This window comes from Asterias amurensis, chromosome 20 (genome assembly GCF_032118995.1).
Source record: "Asterias amurensis chromosome 20, ASM3211899v1".
NCBI classification, from domain to species: domain Eukaryota; kingdom Metazoa; phylum Echinodermata; class Asteroidea; order Forcipulatida; family Asteriidae; genus Asterias; species Asterias amurensis.
Window position 1 is genome coordinate 2001978 of NC_092667.1, and position 16673 is coordinate 2018650.

At 37.7% G+C, this 16673-nt stretch overlaps 1 protein-coding gene and 1 long non-coding RNA gene across 2 annotated transcripts in view; one reads left to right on the top strand and one right to left on the bottom strand.

The window, feature by feature from the left end:
• Window positions 1-696: 696 nt before the first annotated feature.
• On the top strand, window positions 697-7530 carry LOC139952257 (uncharacterized). Its single transcript, XR_011787878.1, has 3 exons — window positions 697-796; window positions 3653-3787; window positions 4295-7530. It is a non-coding gene; the product is annotated as an uncharacterized lncRNA (long non-coding RNA).
• A 383-nt stretch (window positions 7531-7913) lies between these two features.
• The window catches only part of LOC139952679 (uncharacterized), a 57116-nt gene continuing 48356 nt past the window's right edge, over window positions 7914-16673 (bottom strand). The window contains exons 6-7 of the mRNA XM_071951881.1: window positions 16558-16641; window positions 7914-15137 (exon numbers count right to left, since the gene is read on the bottom strand). Coding sequence (XP_071807982.1) covers window positions 16561-16641 — 81 coding nt within the window. The 3' untranslated portion in view covers window positions 7914-15137; window positions 16558-16560. The remainder of the gene's footprint in view (window positions 15138-16557; window positions 16642-16673) is intronic.

Sequence of the window (16673 nt, forward strand, 5' to 3'; positions counted from 1 at the left end):
GAAGCCTTTCTCGGATTTAAATAGTAATTTTTGTGTGTGAAAACTTGGTTACCTATTTCTCTAAAACTACACTCTTCACCAGGTGCCGTTTTTAACATATTAAAAGCTCTCTAGTTTCTGTTAGTGTTGATGGTCATTTATTTTTTAGAGTAATTACCAAAGGTGAAGCCTATCCTTATTTCTGCTAAGCACAGCTATAAGCAGGATAATGAGTAACATTTTGGACATTATAATGTTATTTCAGCTTACCACACTCTGGCAAACATTATGCTGCATGTGCTTAACAACTTTTGATGCATAAGCAGTTTTGTGAATGAGGCTTTAAAAATAAACGCAAGTTTACCGAAATATATTTAGATGGTATAATGGAGAATTTAAAAGTTATTTATTTGTTTCTACATGAATCAAACGTACGTGTTATCCTTATGGTTCAAGTTCCATTATTTTGGGAGGGGTGATCACTACATTTTTAGGGACAACAAATTAAATATCCCCCCTCCAATTGTCAAATTAGTGTGCAACAAATGTAGAAATAACTATACCCGTTGTAATCGAAGTACTTATTTAATTGAACAGCTCATTGAACACTGAGTTTTTTTATTTTTGCAATACCCCTTTTTGAAAGTTTCATCCACAGAAATTGCCGCGGCTATGTTGTTATGCACGATACCGCGCCGTGTGCGCGCGCATACAAAATGGCGGACTCTTGCTGGTACGACGAGACTCCATGTTTTCTCTTCAACTTTCCACGTTTTGTCGTCAATTCAGCGGATGGAAAAACTTGAAAGTCATAGAGGTGAGTTGAAAATTACTTATAGTATAACTTGAAAATATCCTTCGGTGGTTATGAGGTTCGAAATGAAGCAAATTATAGGATTTATTGTTGGGCCGGCGGCAGGTTTGAAAACATGTGATACTTATATGTTGTATGTGTATACTGTACTGATAGGCCTATAATAATACAAATGTCAATTTGATTAATACTGAATTTACCCACACCGCCACTTTTTCATTCGATATAAAATAATATGGTATCTAATTAACCTCAATGAGATAATATCCCTCTTTGTAAAAACGAGTAAAAAAGTGATGGCAGGATATGGAAAGTTAAGGCTATCCTTTGCACTTGCCCCCTGTGATTTTGTTTTCAATTTTAGGGCCAAATTTGATAAAACTACTGGACTACTTCAATGGAAAATTTTCTGAACCTCGCCACCACTTTTTCACTCAATTTTATTATTACAAAGGGTTGTATAACTTCCCGTATGGCGCCACCACATTTTCACTCATTTTTACAAAAAGGAATATTTCATTGAGGTAAATTAGATACTATATTATTTCATATCGAATGAAAAAGTGGGGGCGTGATACGGAAACTACTTACTAGGCCTACCCCTTGTGATTTGTTTCAATTTTAGGCACAAATTGCTAAAACTGCTGGACTTGCCCCTTGATTCTTACAAATTCTAGCACCAAATTGTTTAAAACTGCGTGACTTAGGCCTACCCCTTGCGATTCTTTCAATTTTAGGCCCAAATTGTCTAAAACTGCTGGACTTACCCCTTGCAACTTCTTTTTCAATTTCAGGCCCAAATTTGATATTTCTTTCAATTTTAGGCAAAAGTTTTCTAAAACTGTTGGGCTTACCCCCTTGTGATTCTTTCAATTTTAGACCTAAATTGGCTAAAACTGCTGGACTTACCCCTTGTGATTTTTTCAATTTTAAGGACCAAATTGTCTATAACTGCTGAAGCTTATCCCTTGTGATTTTTCCAAGTTAAGGTCGAAATTGCCTAAAACTGCAGGACTTACCCCTTGTGATTCTTTTAATTTTAAGTCCAAATTTGCTGAAGCTGTTGGGCCTACCCCTTGTGATTCTTTAAATTTACGGCCTAAATTTGCTAAAACTGCTGGACTTATTCTTTGTGTTTCCTTTTTTTAACTTTTAGGCCCAAGAATGTCTCAAACTGCTGGACTTACCCCTTGTGATTTTTTTCGATTTTAGGTCCTCGAGCTGTAAGGCTTACCCCCTTTTGTGATTCTTTAAATTTTAGGCCCAAATTGTCTAAAACTGCCGAGCTTACCCCCTTGTGATTTCTTAATATAAAGGACCAAATTGGCTACAATTGCTGGGTTTTACCCCCTTGTGATTCTTTCAAATTTAGGCCCAAATTGGCTAAAACTGCTGGACTTACCCCTTGTGATTCTTTTCTTTTTTAGGTCCTGAAGCTGTAAGGCTTACCCCCTTTTGTGATTCTTTAAATTATAGGCCCAAATTGTCTAAAACTGCTGAGCTTACCCCTTGTGATTCTTTCAATTTTAGGCCTATAAGTTGAAACTGCTGGACTAACCCCTTGTGATTTCTTAATGTAAAGGACCAAATTGGCTACAATTGCTGGGTTTTACCCCCTTGTGATTCTTTCAATTTTAGGCCCAACTTGGCTAAAACTGCTGGACTTGTGATTCTTTTCTTTTTTTAGGCCAAAATTGTCTAAAACTGTTGGGCTTACCCCCTTGTGATTTTTTCAATTTAAGGCACAAATTGTCTAAAACTGCTGGACCTACCCCTTGTGATTTATTAATGTAAAGGACCAAATTGGCTACAATTGCTGGGTTTTACCCCCTTGTGATTCTTTCAGTTTTAGGCCCAACTTGTCTATCTAAAACTGCTGGACTTACCCCTTGTGATTCTTTTCTTTTTTTAGGCCAAAATTGTCTAAAACTGTTGGGCTTACCCCCTTGTGATTTTTTCAATTTAAGGACCAAATTGGCTAAAACTGCTGGACTTGGCCCTTGTGATTCTTTAAATTTAAAGGCAGTGGACACTATTGGTAATACTCAAAATAATTATTAGCATAAAACCTTTCTTGGTGACGAGTAATGGGGAGAGGTTATGTTGTAAAACATTGTGAGAAACGGCTCCCTCTGAAGAGCCATAGTTTTCGAGAAAGAATTAATTTTCCACTAATTTGATTTTGAGACCTCAGATTTAGAATTTGAGGTCTCGAAATCAACCATCCAAACGCACACAACTTCGTGTGACAAGGGTGTTTTTTCTTTCATTATTATCTCACAACTTCGATGACCGATTGAGCTCAAATTTTCACAGGTTTGTTATTTTATGCGTATGTTGAGATACACCAACTGTGAAGGCTGGTCTTTGACAATTACCAAAAGTGTCCACTGTCTTTAAGGCCCAAATTGTCTAAAACTGCTCGACTTACTTACCCCTTGTGATTTTTTCAATATAAGGACCAATTGGCTAAAACTGATGGACTTACCCCTGGTGAGTCTTTCAATTTAAGGCCTAATTTGGCTAACTTTATACCCCTTGTGATTTTTTCAATTTGGACCAAATTGGCTTAAACTGCTGGACATACCCCTTGTGATTATTTCAATTTTAGGCCCAGATTGGCTAAAACTGCTGGACTTGCCCCTTCTGATTCTTTCAAGTTTAGGCTAAAATTTACTAAAACTGCTGGCCATTAACCCTTGTGATTCTTTCAATTTAAGGTCCAAATTGGTTTAAACTGCTGGAATTACCCCTTGTGGTTTTTAATTTTAAGGCCTAAATTGGCTAAAACTGCTGGACTTACCCCTTGTTTCTCTTTGTCATTCAACTAATCAGTGTTGTTGTTTACTATCATTACAGATTCAAAACAGTCTTCTATAAGTTGGACCTACCATGATGACCTGGTCTAGTATCACGCACTACTCTATAGTCTACAGGGACAAGTACAACAGCTCGTTGCAGCCTTGGAACTACCAACATGTGACTGAACAACAGGTAATGAAAGACAGTAAACAATAAAAATAGCTCGGTTAAGTGCATTTTTATGCACATGTCAACACATCATTTCTTCTTTAACACAAGTTGAAATTTACATTTCAACTTGTGGACAATTACCCCTCGTGATTTTTTTCAATTTAAGGCCCAAATTGACTTAAACTGCTAGACTTAACCCTTGTGATTCTTTTTTCAAATTAAAGGTCCAAATTGGCTAAAGGGGCTGGACTTACCCCTTTTTTTTAATTTTAGGCCCAAATTTGCTAAAACTGCTGGACTTACCACTTGTGATTTCTTTTCAAATAAAAGGTCCAAATTGGCTAAAAGGGCTGGACTTACCCCTTATATTTTTTTCAATTTTAGGCCCAAATTGGCTAAAACTGCTGGACTTACCCCCTTGTGATTTCTTTTAGTTTTAGGCCCAAATTGATTTAAACTGCTGGACTTAACCCTTGTGATTTTTTCTCAATCAACTAATCAGTTTCTTGCTGTTTATTATCGATACAGATTCAAACCAAAGTCTGTTATAAATTGGACCATACATGTTGGATAAACCCTGATGACCTGGTCTACTACTGCTTGCACTTCTCTAGTCGACAGGGAGACAAGTAAAACACCTGTTGCAGTCTTGGAACAATCAACATAATGATGCAAACACGCAGATCACATCAACACTTAAAGCGTTCGTTCTTAGCAGAATCAGTTGAGAAAGCGTGGTGACGTGGTCTACTACTGCTTGCACTTCTCTAGTTGACAGGGAGACAAGTAAAACACCTGTTGCAGTCTTGGAACAATCAACATAATGATGCAAACACGCAGATCACATCAACACTTAAAGCGTTCGTTCTTAGCAGAATCAGTTGAGAAAGCGTGGTGACGTGGTCTACTACTGTGCACTTCTCTAGTCGACAGGGAGACAAGTAAAACACCTGTTGCAGTCTTGGAACAATCAACATAATGAGGCAAACAAGCAGATGGCGTCAACACGAAGTGTTCATAGCAGAATCGTCAAAAACTTTTTAATCAGTGTCCACTACCAGAAATCTTTCACTAAAGATTGGTAGAATTAGATTGAAAGACTCTTCATAACAAGAACGACTTCAGAGACGTCAAACAATGGAGCTTGAATATGTGACTTAATACTTTAACTTAAGTTTTCATTAAACATTGCTAGATTTTTGCTAAAATTTTGCTGCATATTTTATCAAATTTTGCCAGAAAATGTGGTTTCGTCAAATTTTGCTTGAAAATGTGTACAAGCCTTATGGTTTTATCAAATTTGGTCTGAAAATATGGCTTTATCAAATTTTGGCTGAAAATGTGGCTTTATCAAAAAAATCTAAAAATGAGTGCAGTAGGTTTTATCAAATTTTGCTTGAAAATGTTTGCAAGGCTTTAGCCTTATGGTTTTTGCCTGAAAAAGTGGGCAAGACTATAGCCTTATGGTTTTATCAAATTTGGCCTGAAATTGTGGGCAAGACTAAAGCCTTATGGTTTTATCAAATTTTGCTTGAAAATGTTTGCAAGGCTAGCCTTATGGTTTTTGCTTGAAAATGTTTGCAAGACTATATAGCCTTATGGTTTTATCAAATTTTGCTTGAAAATGTTTGCAAGGCTATATATAGCCTTATGGTTTTATCAAATTTTGCTCGAAAATGTTTGCAAGGCTAGCCTTATGGTTTTTGCTTGAAAATGTTTGCAAGACTATAGCCTTATGGTTTTATCAAATTTTGCTTGAAAATGTTTGCAAGGCTATATATAGCCTTATGGTTTTATCAAATTTTGCTCGAAAATGTTTGCAAGGCTAGCCTTATGGTTTTTGCTTGAAAATGTTTGCAAGACTATAGCCTTATGGTTTTATCAAATTTTGCTTGAAAATGTTTGCAAGGCTATATATAGCCTTATGGTTTTATCAAATTTTGCTCGAAAATGTTTGCAAGACTATAGCCTTATGGTTTTATCAAATTTTGCCTGAAAATGTGGGCAAGGCTATAGCCTTATGGTTTTTGCCTGAAAAAGTGGGCAAATTTTGCCTGAAAATGTGGGCAAGACTAAAGCCTTATGGTTTTATCAAATTTTGCTTGAAAATGTTTGCAAGACTATAGCCTTATGGTTTTTGCTTGAAAATGGTTGCAAGGTTATAGCCTAATGGTTTTATCAAATTTTGCTCGAAAATGTTTGCAAGGCCTTGTGGTTTTATCAAATTTTGCTTGAAAATGGTTGCAAGACTATAGCCTTATGGTTTTATCAAATTTTGCTTGAAAATGTTTGCAAGGCTATAGCCTTATGGTTTTATCAAATTTTGCTCGAAAATGTTTGCAAGATTTATAGCCTTATGGTTTTATCAAATTTTGCCTGAAAAAGTGGGCAAGACTATAGCCTTATGGTTTTATCAAATTTTGCCTGAAAATGTGGGCAAGGCTATAGCCTTATGGTTTTATCAAATTTTGCTTGAAAGAGTTTGCAAGACTAAAGCCTAATGGTTTGCAAGGCCTTATGGTTTTATCAAATTTTGCTCGAAAATGTTTGCAAGACTATAGCCTTATGGTTTTATCAAATTTTGCCTGAAAATGTGGGCAAGACTAAAGCCTTATGGTTTTATCAAATTTTGCTTGAAAATGTGGGCAAGGCTAGCCTTATGGTTTTTGCTTGAAAATGTTTGCAAGGCTATAGCCTTATGGTTTTATCAAATTTTGCTCGAAAATGTTTGCAAGACTATAGCCTTATGGTTTATCAAATTTTGCCTGAAAATGTGGGCAAGGCTATAGCCTTATGGTTTTTGCCTGAAAAAGTGGGCAAGACTATAGCCTTATGGTTTTATCAAATTTTGCCTGAAAATGTGGGCAAGACTAAAGCCTTATGGTTTTATCAAATTTTGCTTGAAAATGGTTATGGTTTTTGCTTGAAAATGGTTGCAAGGTTATAGCCTTATGGTTTTATCAAATTTTGCCTGAAAATGTTGCAAGACTAAAGCCTTATGGTTTTATCAAATTTTGCTTGAAAATGTTTGCAAGGCTAGCCTGATGGTTTTTGCTTGAAAATGTTTGCAAGACTATAGTCTTATGGTTTTATCAAATTTTGCTTGAAAATGGTTGCAAGACTATAGCCTTATGGTTTTATCAAATTTTGCCTGAAAATGTGGGCAAGACTATAGCCTTATGGTTTTATCAAATTTTGCTTGAAAATGTTTGCAAGGCTATAGCCTTATGTTTTTTGCCTGAAAAAGTGGGCAAGACTATAGCCTTATGGTTTTATCAAATTTTGCCTGAAAATGTGGGCAAGACTATAGCCTTATGGTTTTATCAAATTTTGCTTGAAAATGTTTGCAAGGCTATAGCCTTATGGTTTTATCAAATTTTGCTCGAAAATGTTTGCAAGACTATAGCCTTATGGTTTTATCAAATTTTGCCTGAAAATGTGGGCAAGACTATAGCCTTATGGTTTTATCAAATTTTGCTTGAAAATGTTTGCAAGGCTATAGCCTTATGATTTTGGCCTGAAAAAGTGGGCAAGACTATAGCCTTATGGTTTTATCAAATTTTGCCTGAAAATGTGGGCAAGACTATAGCCTTATGGTTTTATCAAATTTTGCCTGAAAATGTTTGCAAGGCTATAGCCTTATGGTTTTATCAAATTTTGCCTGAAAATGTTTGCAAGGCTATAGCCTTGTGGGTTTAAATATTTTAAGTTTGGTTTGGTGTGTACGAAAATAAAGGCCAATTTTTAGGGGTGAATCAATTTAAGTTTTGGTTGCCCTAAAGTCGAAGTCTAATATCTTATTATTACTTGAGTCGTCTACTTGGCCACCATATTTGAACACAGTGCAATGGGTGTGTATTATTTTTACACCTAATTTCATATGCGCAAAAATACTTAGCTAAAAGCGTCTTTATACATGCCCAGTTGCATTGTAGTTAAACATGGTGGCCTGAGGGTCCATCTTAACCCGATGGAACCCACCCCCACACTGTAGGGGGGGGGGGGGCTAACATTGGTCCTTACAGTGTGGGGGTGGGTTCCATCGGGATAAGATGGGCCTTCAATATTTGAATTGGGGCGGGGGGTGGTAGGGTTGATGCAAATAAAACACAAGTTACAAGTAAGGTTATTTACAAGGAGAGTTCTGTTCAATTTTTTATTGAAAATTTTGGCCAAAAAAAAAAGCAGAGTCGTGCAAACACCTGTGCCTGTCGGTGGACCCCCTCGGCCCCCTGGAACTCGTGATGATCTAAAGGTCCAAAGTGCAATGGTTGATATGTACTCTGTTCAGTGAAGTTCAATTAGATGCGCTACTAGTGGTTTGTAACAACGATGTACTGTCTTACAAATCTAACAAGCTAGACGCAATTTAGCGCTTTGCTTTAAACGCAGAAGTGCTAAGCAGAAAGTAGTTGTTGCTTGCTTAAATGAAATGGTGCCCTCAAGAGTGCTTAGGATTTCACCGATTGTGGTTTCGCAACCAAGCTGCACTGGTGGTGCCAAGAGGTGTCGATGCTTGTTCCAATGGGATCCTAACTCGATAGATGATGACGACTTCTATCCAGATGATGATGAGCTGGTTGGAGAAACAAGTTCTTTAAAGGGCAGTAATTTTGTTACCAATTGTGTGTAAAGCAAGTCGCCAAAATTCTTCGGAAAAGTGCTGACGTATTATCACAAACGTCACAAATTTGTTCAACAGTTTGCGCATGATAAGTAGTGATGTTTTCTCACTTAATGTTTGCCAATAAATGATACTGGAGATGACATTGGATCAATATTAAGTCTACCATCCTTAAAGAAAAGTGACATTGACCAAATATTTCAACAGGGCTAAGGTTAATGGTGATAAATTAACCACTCCAAGACAGAATGGGTCGTCACACCAGGCGAGGCTGCTTCAAAACACAAGTGAAAGTGTAGAGAATACGCAACACCAGGGGAAGTATGGGTAGTTCACAACACAGTTGAAAGTGTAGGGAATACGCAACACCAGAGGTAGTATGGGTAATTCAAAACACATGTGAAAATGTAGAGAATACGCAAGACCAAGCAGAGTATGGGTGATTCAAAACACAGATGAAAGTGTAAAGAATACGCAATACCAGGGGAAGTATGGGCATAATTCACAACACAGTTGAAAGTGTAAAGAATAAGCAAGACCAGGGGAAGTATGGGTATAAATTCAAAACACATGTGAAAGTGAAGAGAATACGCAACACCAGGGGAAGTATGGGTAATTTAAAACACATGTCAAATTGTCGAGAATACACAATACCAGGGGTAGTATGGGTAATTCAAAACACATGTGAAAGTGAAGAGAATACGCAACACCAGGGGAAGTATGGGTAATTTAAAACACATGTCAAATTGTCGAGAATACACAATACCAGGGGTAGTATGGGTAATTCAATACAAATGTGAAAGTGTAGAGAATACGCAAGACGAAGGGGAGTATGGGTAATTCACAACACAGTTGAAAGTGTAAAGAATAAGCAAGACCAGGGGAAGTATGGGCATAATTCACAACACATGTGAACGTGTAAAGAATATGCAATACCGGGGGAAGTATGGGTAATTCAAAACACAGTTGAAAGTGTAGTGAATACGCAACACAAGGGGAAGTATGGGTAATTCAAAACACATGTGAAGTGTAGAGAATACGCAACACCAGGGGATGTATGGGTAATTCAAAACACAGTTGAAAGTGTACAGAATACGCAAGACCAGGGGAAGTATGGGTAATTCAAAACACATGTGAAGTGTAGAGAATACGCAACACAAGGGGAATTATGGGTAACTCAAAACACATGTGAAAGTGAAGAGAATACGCAACCCAAGGGGAATTATTGGTAACTCAAACACATGTGAAAATGTAGAGAATTCACAACACCAGGGGATGTATGGGTAATTCAAAACAGTTGAAAGTGCAGAGAATACGTTTCACCACGGGAAGTATGGGTAATTCAAAACACAAGTGAACGTGTAGTGAATACGCTTCACCAGGGGAAGTATGGGTATAAATTCAAAACACATGTGAAAGCGTAGAGAATACGCAATTGAAACCAGGGGAATTATGGGTAATTTCAGAGAATACGCAAGACCAAGGGAAGTATGGGTAATTCAAAACACGTTGAAAGTGTAAAGAATACGCAACACTAGGTATGGGTAATTTGAAAGACATGTGAAAGTGTAGAGAATACGCAAGACCAAGGGAAGTATGGGTAATTCAAAACACAGATGAAAGTGTAAAGAATATGCAATACCAGGGGATGTATGGGTATTCAAAACACAGTTGAAAGTGCAGAGAATACGCAACACCAGGGGAAGTATGGGTAATTCAAAACACATGTGAAAGTGAAGAGAATACGCAACCCAAGGGGAATTATTGGTAACTCAAACACATGTGAAAATGTAGAGAATTCACAACACCAGGGGATGTATGGGTAATTCAAAACACAGTTGAAAGTGCAGAGAATACGTTTCACCAGGGGAAGTATGGGTAATTCAAAACACAGATGAAAGTGTAAAGAATACGCAAGACCAAGGGAAGTATGGGCATAATTCACAACACAGTTGAAAGTGTAGAGAATAACCTAGACCAGGGGGAAGTATGGGTATAAATTCAAAACACGTGTGAAAGCGTAGAGAATACGCAATTTAAACCAGGGGAATTATGGGTAATTCAAAACACATGTGAAAGTGTAGAGAATACGCAAGACCAAGGGAAGTATGGGTAATTCAAAACACAGTTGAAAGTGTAAAGAATACGCAACACCAGGGGAGGTATGGGTAATTTGAAACACATGTGAAAGTGTAGAGAATACGCAAGACCAAGGGAAGTATGGGTAATTCAAAACACAGATGAAAGTGTAGAGAATACGCAATACCAGGGGAAGTATGGGCATAATTCACAACACAGTTGAAAGTGTAGAGAATAACCTAGACCAGGGGGAAGTATGGGTATAAATTCAAAACATGTGTGAAAGCGTAGAGAATACGCAATTTAAACCAGGGGAATTATGGGTAATTCAAAACACATGTGAAAGTGTAGAGAATACGCAAGACCAAGGGAAGTATGGGTAATTCAAAACACAGATGAAAGTGTAAAGAATACGCAATACCAGGGGAAGTATGGGTATAAATTCAAAACACATGTGAAAGTGTATTGAATACGCAACACCAGGGGAAGTATGGGTAATTCAAAACACATGTGTGAAAGTGTAGTGAATAGTCGCAATACCAGGGGAAGTATGGGTAATTCAAACACTACAAGTGAAAGTGTAGAGAATACGCAGTATCAGGGGAAGTATGGGTAATTCAAAACACAGGTGAAAGTGTAGAGAATACGCAATATCAGGGGAAGTATGGGTAATTCAAAACACATGTGAAAGTGTCGAAAATACGCAACACCAGGGGAAGTATGGGCAGTAATTCAAAACACAGGTGAAAGTGTAGAGAATACGCAATACCAGGGGAAGTATGGGTAATTCAAATTACATGTGAAAGTGTAGAGAATACGCAATACCATGGGAAGTATGGGTAATTCAAAACACATGTGAAAGTGTATAAAATACGCAACACCAGGGGAAGTTTGGGTAATTCAAAACACACGTGAAGTGTAGAGAATACGCAACACCAGTGAAAGTGTGGGTAGTTCACAACACAGTTGAAAGTGTAGGGAATACGCAACACCAGAGGAAGTATGGGTAATTCAAAACACAGGTGAAAGTTGAACTCTTCTAAAAACCAACCAATTCGAATGATAGGAATCCAATGTCATCTTTGGTATCAAAAGGCAATAAAAAGGGTGTTCTTACTAGATATTTTGATGTAAAGTGGCATGACCAAGCAGAACATGTTTCACCAGCCATCGTATCATCAACTGAATAGAAGTCCTCATCATCCACCAAGTCCGAATTCCATTGGCTCAAGCAAAGACATCTTTTGGCACCTTTGTTGATCTAAAACGATCCCCAGCACAAACCTGTTTACTAGAGAACAAAAGAGTGACGTGACCAACAAAAGGCTAAATGATAAGGGGCCCTCATCCCGACGTCTTGAGAGATCTTGCCGAACCAAACGTTTTAGGGACCAACGACTACTTTCCAGCTCGGAATGTGCTAGTATGTATGCATCCAAAAATTGCTTCGCTCTAGCTCATCAAATTTGTAAGGCATTACACCAGTGAAACAAAACACTAGTGGTGCATCTAATTGAACTTCAGTGAACAGAGAACATACCTTCCATTGCACCCGGACCAGCAAGACCAACACTTGTTCCAGGCAGCCGAGGGGGTCCACCAACCGGCACAGGTGTTTGCACAACTCTGCGAGTTTTTCAGAGGGTTTGGATGAGGCCCTAACATACATTAATTAATCAAAATGAGTTACTCCTACACAATGAGTCCATGTTTTAAATCTTGAAATTTTCAATGAAAAAAACCTTGACCCTCAAACAAAAAAATTCAAACAAGAAAAGCAAAAAATAATTGTTTTCTCTTGTTACCTGACAAAATGCAATTCTTTTTGATAGAAATGTCCATACCTCTGCAAGATACTGAGATTTCGTCAGTGTGTTAAATGTTTGGTGAATGAAACCAAGTTAATTGTTTTGCTTGCAAAAAAATTATTTACTTTTTGAAAATTTTTCAATAGTTTTGTTTTTTGTTTGGTAAATGAAACAAAGTTAATGGCTTTGCTTGCAAGGAAAGTCATTACTTTTGGAAAACGTTACTGATTTTTCTGAAGTTTTGCTTCTATGTTTGGTCAATAAAACAAAGTTAATGGCTTCACTTGCAAGAAAAGTCATTATCTTTTTTCAGTTTGACTCTATTGAATGGTCTCACTTTTTGGTAGGAGCAACTCGCACATTTAACTTAAATAATACAAAGACATATGATTCAGATTTGATTGTTATTCGAAATAAATAAGAAATAGTTTTTGGTTTTGTTTTTTTCGAATCAAGGTCCAAAGTGTCTGCAAAGTTTTATTTGAAATGTCTTTAAACAGTTTCAATCAGAGTGCTCTCTGACTGGTAAAACTGTTTCCGAAGATGACAATCAGAGTGGCCTGATTATCTGGAAATGAATTTTTCAATTATATTCATCTGAAAGTGTTGCAAGTAATTTTGTAACAATTCTTTTAACAGTTTCAATCAGAGTGCTCTCTGACCGGTAAAACTGTTTCCCAAGAAGACAATCAGAGTGCCCTGATTATCCGCAAGGGAAGGTATAAATTATTTTCATCCAAAAGTTCTGCAAACAATTTTTGTTTAAATGCCTTCAAGCAGTTTAAGTCAGAGTGCTCTCAGACTGGTAAAACTGTTTCCCAAGAAGACAATCAGAGTGCCCTGATTATCCGCAAGGGAAGGTTTTCTTTGTTTTTCAAAGATTTTGTTTGGTGAATTTGGCATGTACGATTCTGAATCATATATCATTGAGAGTGAAAAGGGTGTATCTTGTATTTAAAATAAAGTGCTAAATTAAGTAACATAAGGGACAGTGTCAGTTACTCATTACACAAAGGAAGTGTGAGCAACTCAGAGTAACACAAGGGAAAGTGTCAGATACTCACAACTCAAAGGAAGTGTGAGCAACTCAGAGTAACACAAGAGAAAGTGTCAGATACTCGGTACACAAAGGAAGTGTGAGCAACTCACAGAGTAACAAAAGGGAAAGTGTCAGTTACTCATTACACAAAGGAAGTGTGAGCAACTCAGAGTAAGACAACGAAAAGTGTCAGATACTCGCTACACAAAGGAAGTGTGAGCAACTCAGAGTACACAATGTAAAGTGTCAGATACTCGCTACACAAAGGAAGTGTGAGCAACTCAGAGTAACACTACGAAAAGTGTCAGATACTCGCTACACAAAGGAAGTGTGAGCAACTCAGAGTAACTTGAGAGAGAGTGTCCGACTAACTAATTAAGGAAGTGTGAGCCACTTAGAGTAACACAAGGGAAAGTGTTTGCATCTTACCACACAAAGGAAGTGTGACACACCCTGGCACACCCTGAAACGTTGACTACATGTAATATACAAAAATATTCAACTATTAAATAAACGGGAAATACTATGTCAAATTTTGTTTGACCCCTAAGAATTTAGACACAGAGTGTCTCCTATTTCAGTCATGCAACTCTGTATTTTGATTAAAAGATTTTACCTTTCCAGAAATCCAGGCACAGCAAGATTTTGTGCTGTGTTTTTTAAACTTTTCAATGGCTGAGAAAACCAAAACCATAAAAATCAGATGTTGCATGCCTGTTGCTGATGTATGAGATGGGCAAAACCCCGCCTATCTAATACCCTCTGGGGAAAAATTCCCATCCGGCTCCACTATATGGCAACCAAGTTTGTCAACTCCATACATCAGCACATCTAAATTGAATGACCTAAATGAATGTGCTAGAATAGATAAAGAAGTATTCTCCCAACTAAGCCTGAGACAACGTTTCAGTTTATAAACTTGATAATTCACAACACAAGTTGGAAGCGCTAGAAAATCACTACACAAAGGAAGTGCGAGAAATTCACAACACAGGGGAGAGTGTGAGCAAATCTACACACAAGGGAAAGTGTGAGAAAATCTACACACAGGGGAGTGTCAGCAAATCTACACACAAGGGAAAGTGTGAGCAATCTACACACAAGGGAAAGTGTGAGCAATCTACACACAGGGGATAGTGTGACAATCTACACACAAGGGAAAGTGTGAGCAAATCTACACACAGGGGAAAGTGTGAACAATCTAAACACAAGGGAAAGTGTCAGCAATCTACACACAAGGGAAAGTGTCAGCAAATCTACACACAAGGGAAAGTGTGAGCAATCTACACACAAGGGAAAGTGTGAGCAAATCTACACACAAGGGAAAGTGTCAGCAATCTACACACAAGGGAAAGTGTCAGCAATCTACACACAAGGGAAAGTGTGAGCAATCTACACACAAGGGAAAAGTGTCAGCAAATCTACACACAAGGGAAAGTGTGAGCAATCTACACACAAGGGAAAGTGTGAGCAAATCTACACACAAGGGAAAGTGTCAGCAATCTACACACAAGGGAAAGTGTGAGAAAATCTACACACAAGGGGAAAGTGTGAAAAAATCTACACACAAGGGAAAGTGTCAGCAATCTACACACAAGGGAAAGTGTGAGAAAATCTACACACAAGGGAAAGTGTGAGCAATTCACCACAAGATAAATAACCTACAATCTAAACCTATAATCTACAACTATAAACATACAACTGGGACATCGGTGATGGGGCATCAGTTGATGAGGCATCGGTGATGAGGGCTCGGTTTTGATGGTTGTATGATGGGCTGTAAACTCCTTGTGAATATCTGACTCTCCTGAATTGGTTGATCTGCAAAAGATGGACACAAAGGAACAAGAAAAAGATTTAACACCTTCGTTGATAGCAATCACCATTGTAAGATAATGCAAAATACATGATTCATAAAAGAATTACTCTCTCATCCTCTAAGGCACTGTAGTACACTAAGTAGTAAATAATTATTTGCATAAAACCTTTCTTGGTAACGAGCAATGGAGAGCCATTGATAGTATAAAACATTGTGAGATACAGCTCCCTCTGAAGTTACATAGTTTTTGAGACAATTGAGTAATTTCTCACTAAAAGATTTAAAATTGATTTCGAGACCTCAGAATTTGATTTTGATGTCTTCGAAATCAAGCATCAGAAAGAAAGCACATAACTTGTGCAACAAGGGAGTTTTTCTTCCATTATTCTCTCAACACTTCGACGACAAATTGAGCTCAAATTTTCACAGGTTTGTTATTTGATGCATATGTTGAGATACACCAAGTGTAAAAAAAGGGTCTTTGACAATTACCAGTAGTGTCCAGTGTCTTTAAAGGCTCTACAACGCATTGGCTGGTCATAATTGTCTTAGACCGATGTCTGCCAACTGCAGAGTGGTCATGCAGGTTGTCAATAAAGTACCAACTTTATCGAGACTTATGCATGATCATGTTGCCTTTGTTATCTTTCAATTTACAAAAACATTATCCAGTGACAAAAAAATCGCTTTGAGTAACCCAACTTATTGTTACTGAGCAAACTGAGTTTGTGCTCGATAATGTTACAGGCTCTATAAAGTATGCCAGTTTATTTTGCAAATATAGTCGTAAAATGTGACCAACCATCGTTTGAAAAAATACACTAAATTTGATTATTATACACATATTGACTGGCAACGAGGTAACTAGTATACGTCTATTCCTACGAGGGACTTTGAGTGACCAGAAGTTCGGCCGAGGGAAATAGGCCCCTTTTCTGGTCACTCACAGGCCCGAGGGGGAATAGACGTACACTAGTTCCGAATTATGCCAGTCAGTATATGTTTTATAAGACAACTCGATCTTAAATGTCAAATAAGAACAGAAAAAGGAGTTTTGTAGTTGTTGTTCACGGTTCAAGTCAAGAGAGGGCGCTGTTACCGAGGGCACTATTTTCAAAGCGACTGCCTGCTCTGGTACTATTCCCTCAAAACACGAGCGCGCGACTAGCCTATATTAGTTCATCCCACGTGATCTTGTTTCAGCCAACCAGAATACAGAACAAGCAAGAAGTGTGTGATAACAAGTATTGTTATTATTGAGAAAACTAATTCATTGAAACGTTAAATGGGGGAAACAGTGAAAGGTCAGAGAAAAGACTCCAAAGTGTATATTTGTGACTACAATGTACTTGCTTTCAGCTCGTACATTCTATCCACGAATCTACACTTTCTCGTCCATTCTCCTTATGAGTTGGCATATACCTGTCAAGTTGATTGATTGCACAAGGCAGAGGTCCTCCCACTCAGAATGAAGATCAGACGACGCTCTTGACTGCCTGGCTTGATCTGAGTAAATGAAAGAAGGTTAGAAAAAAGTT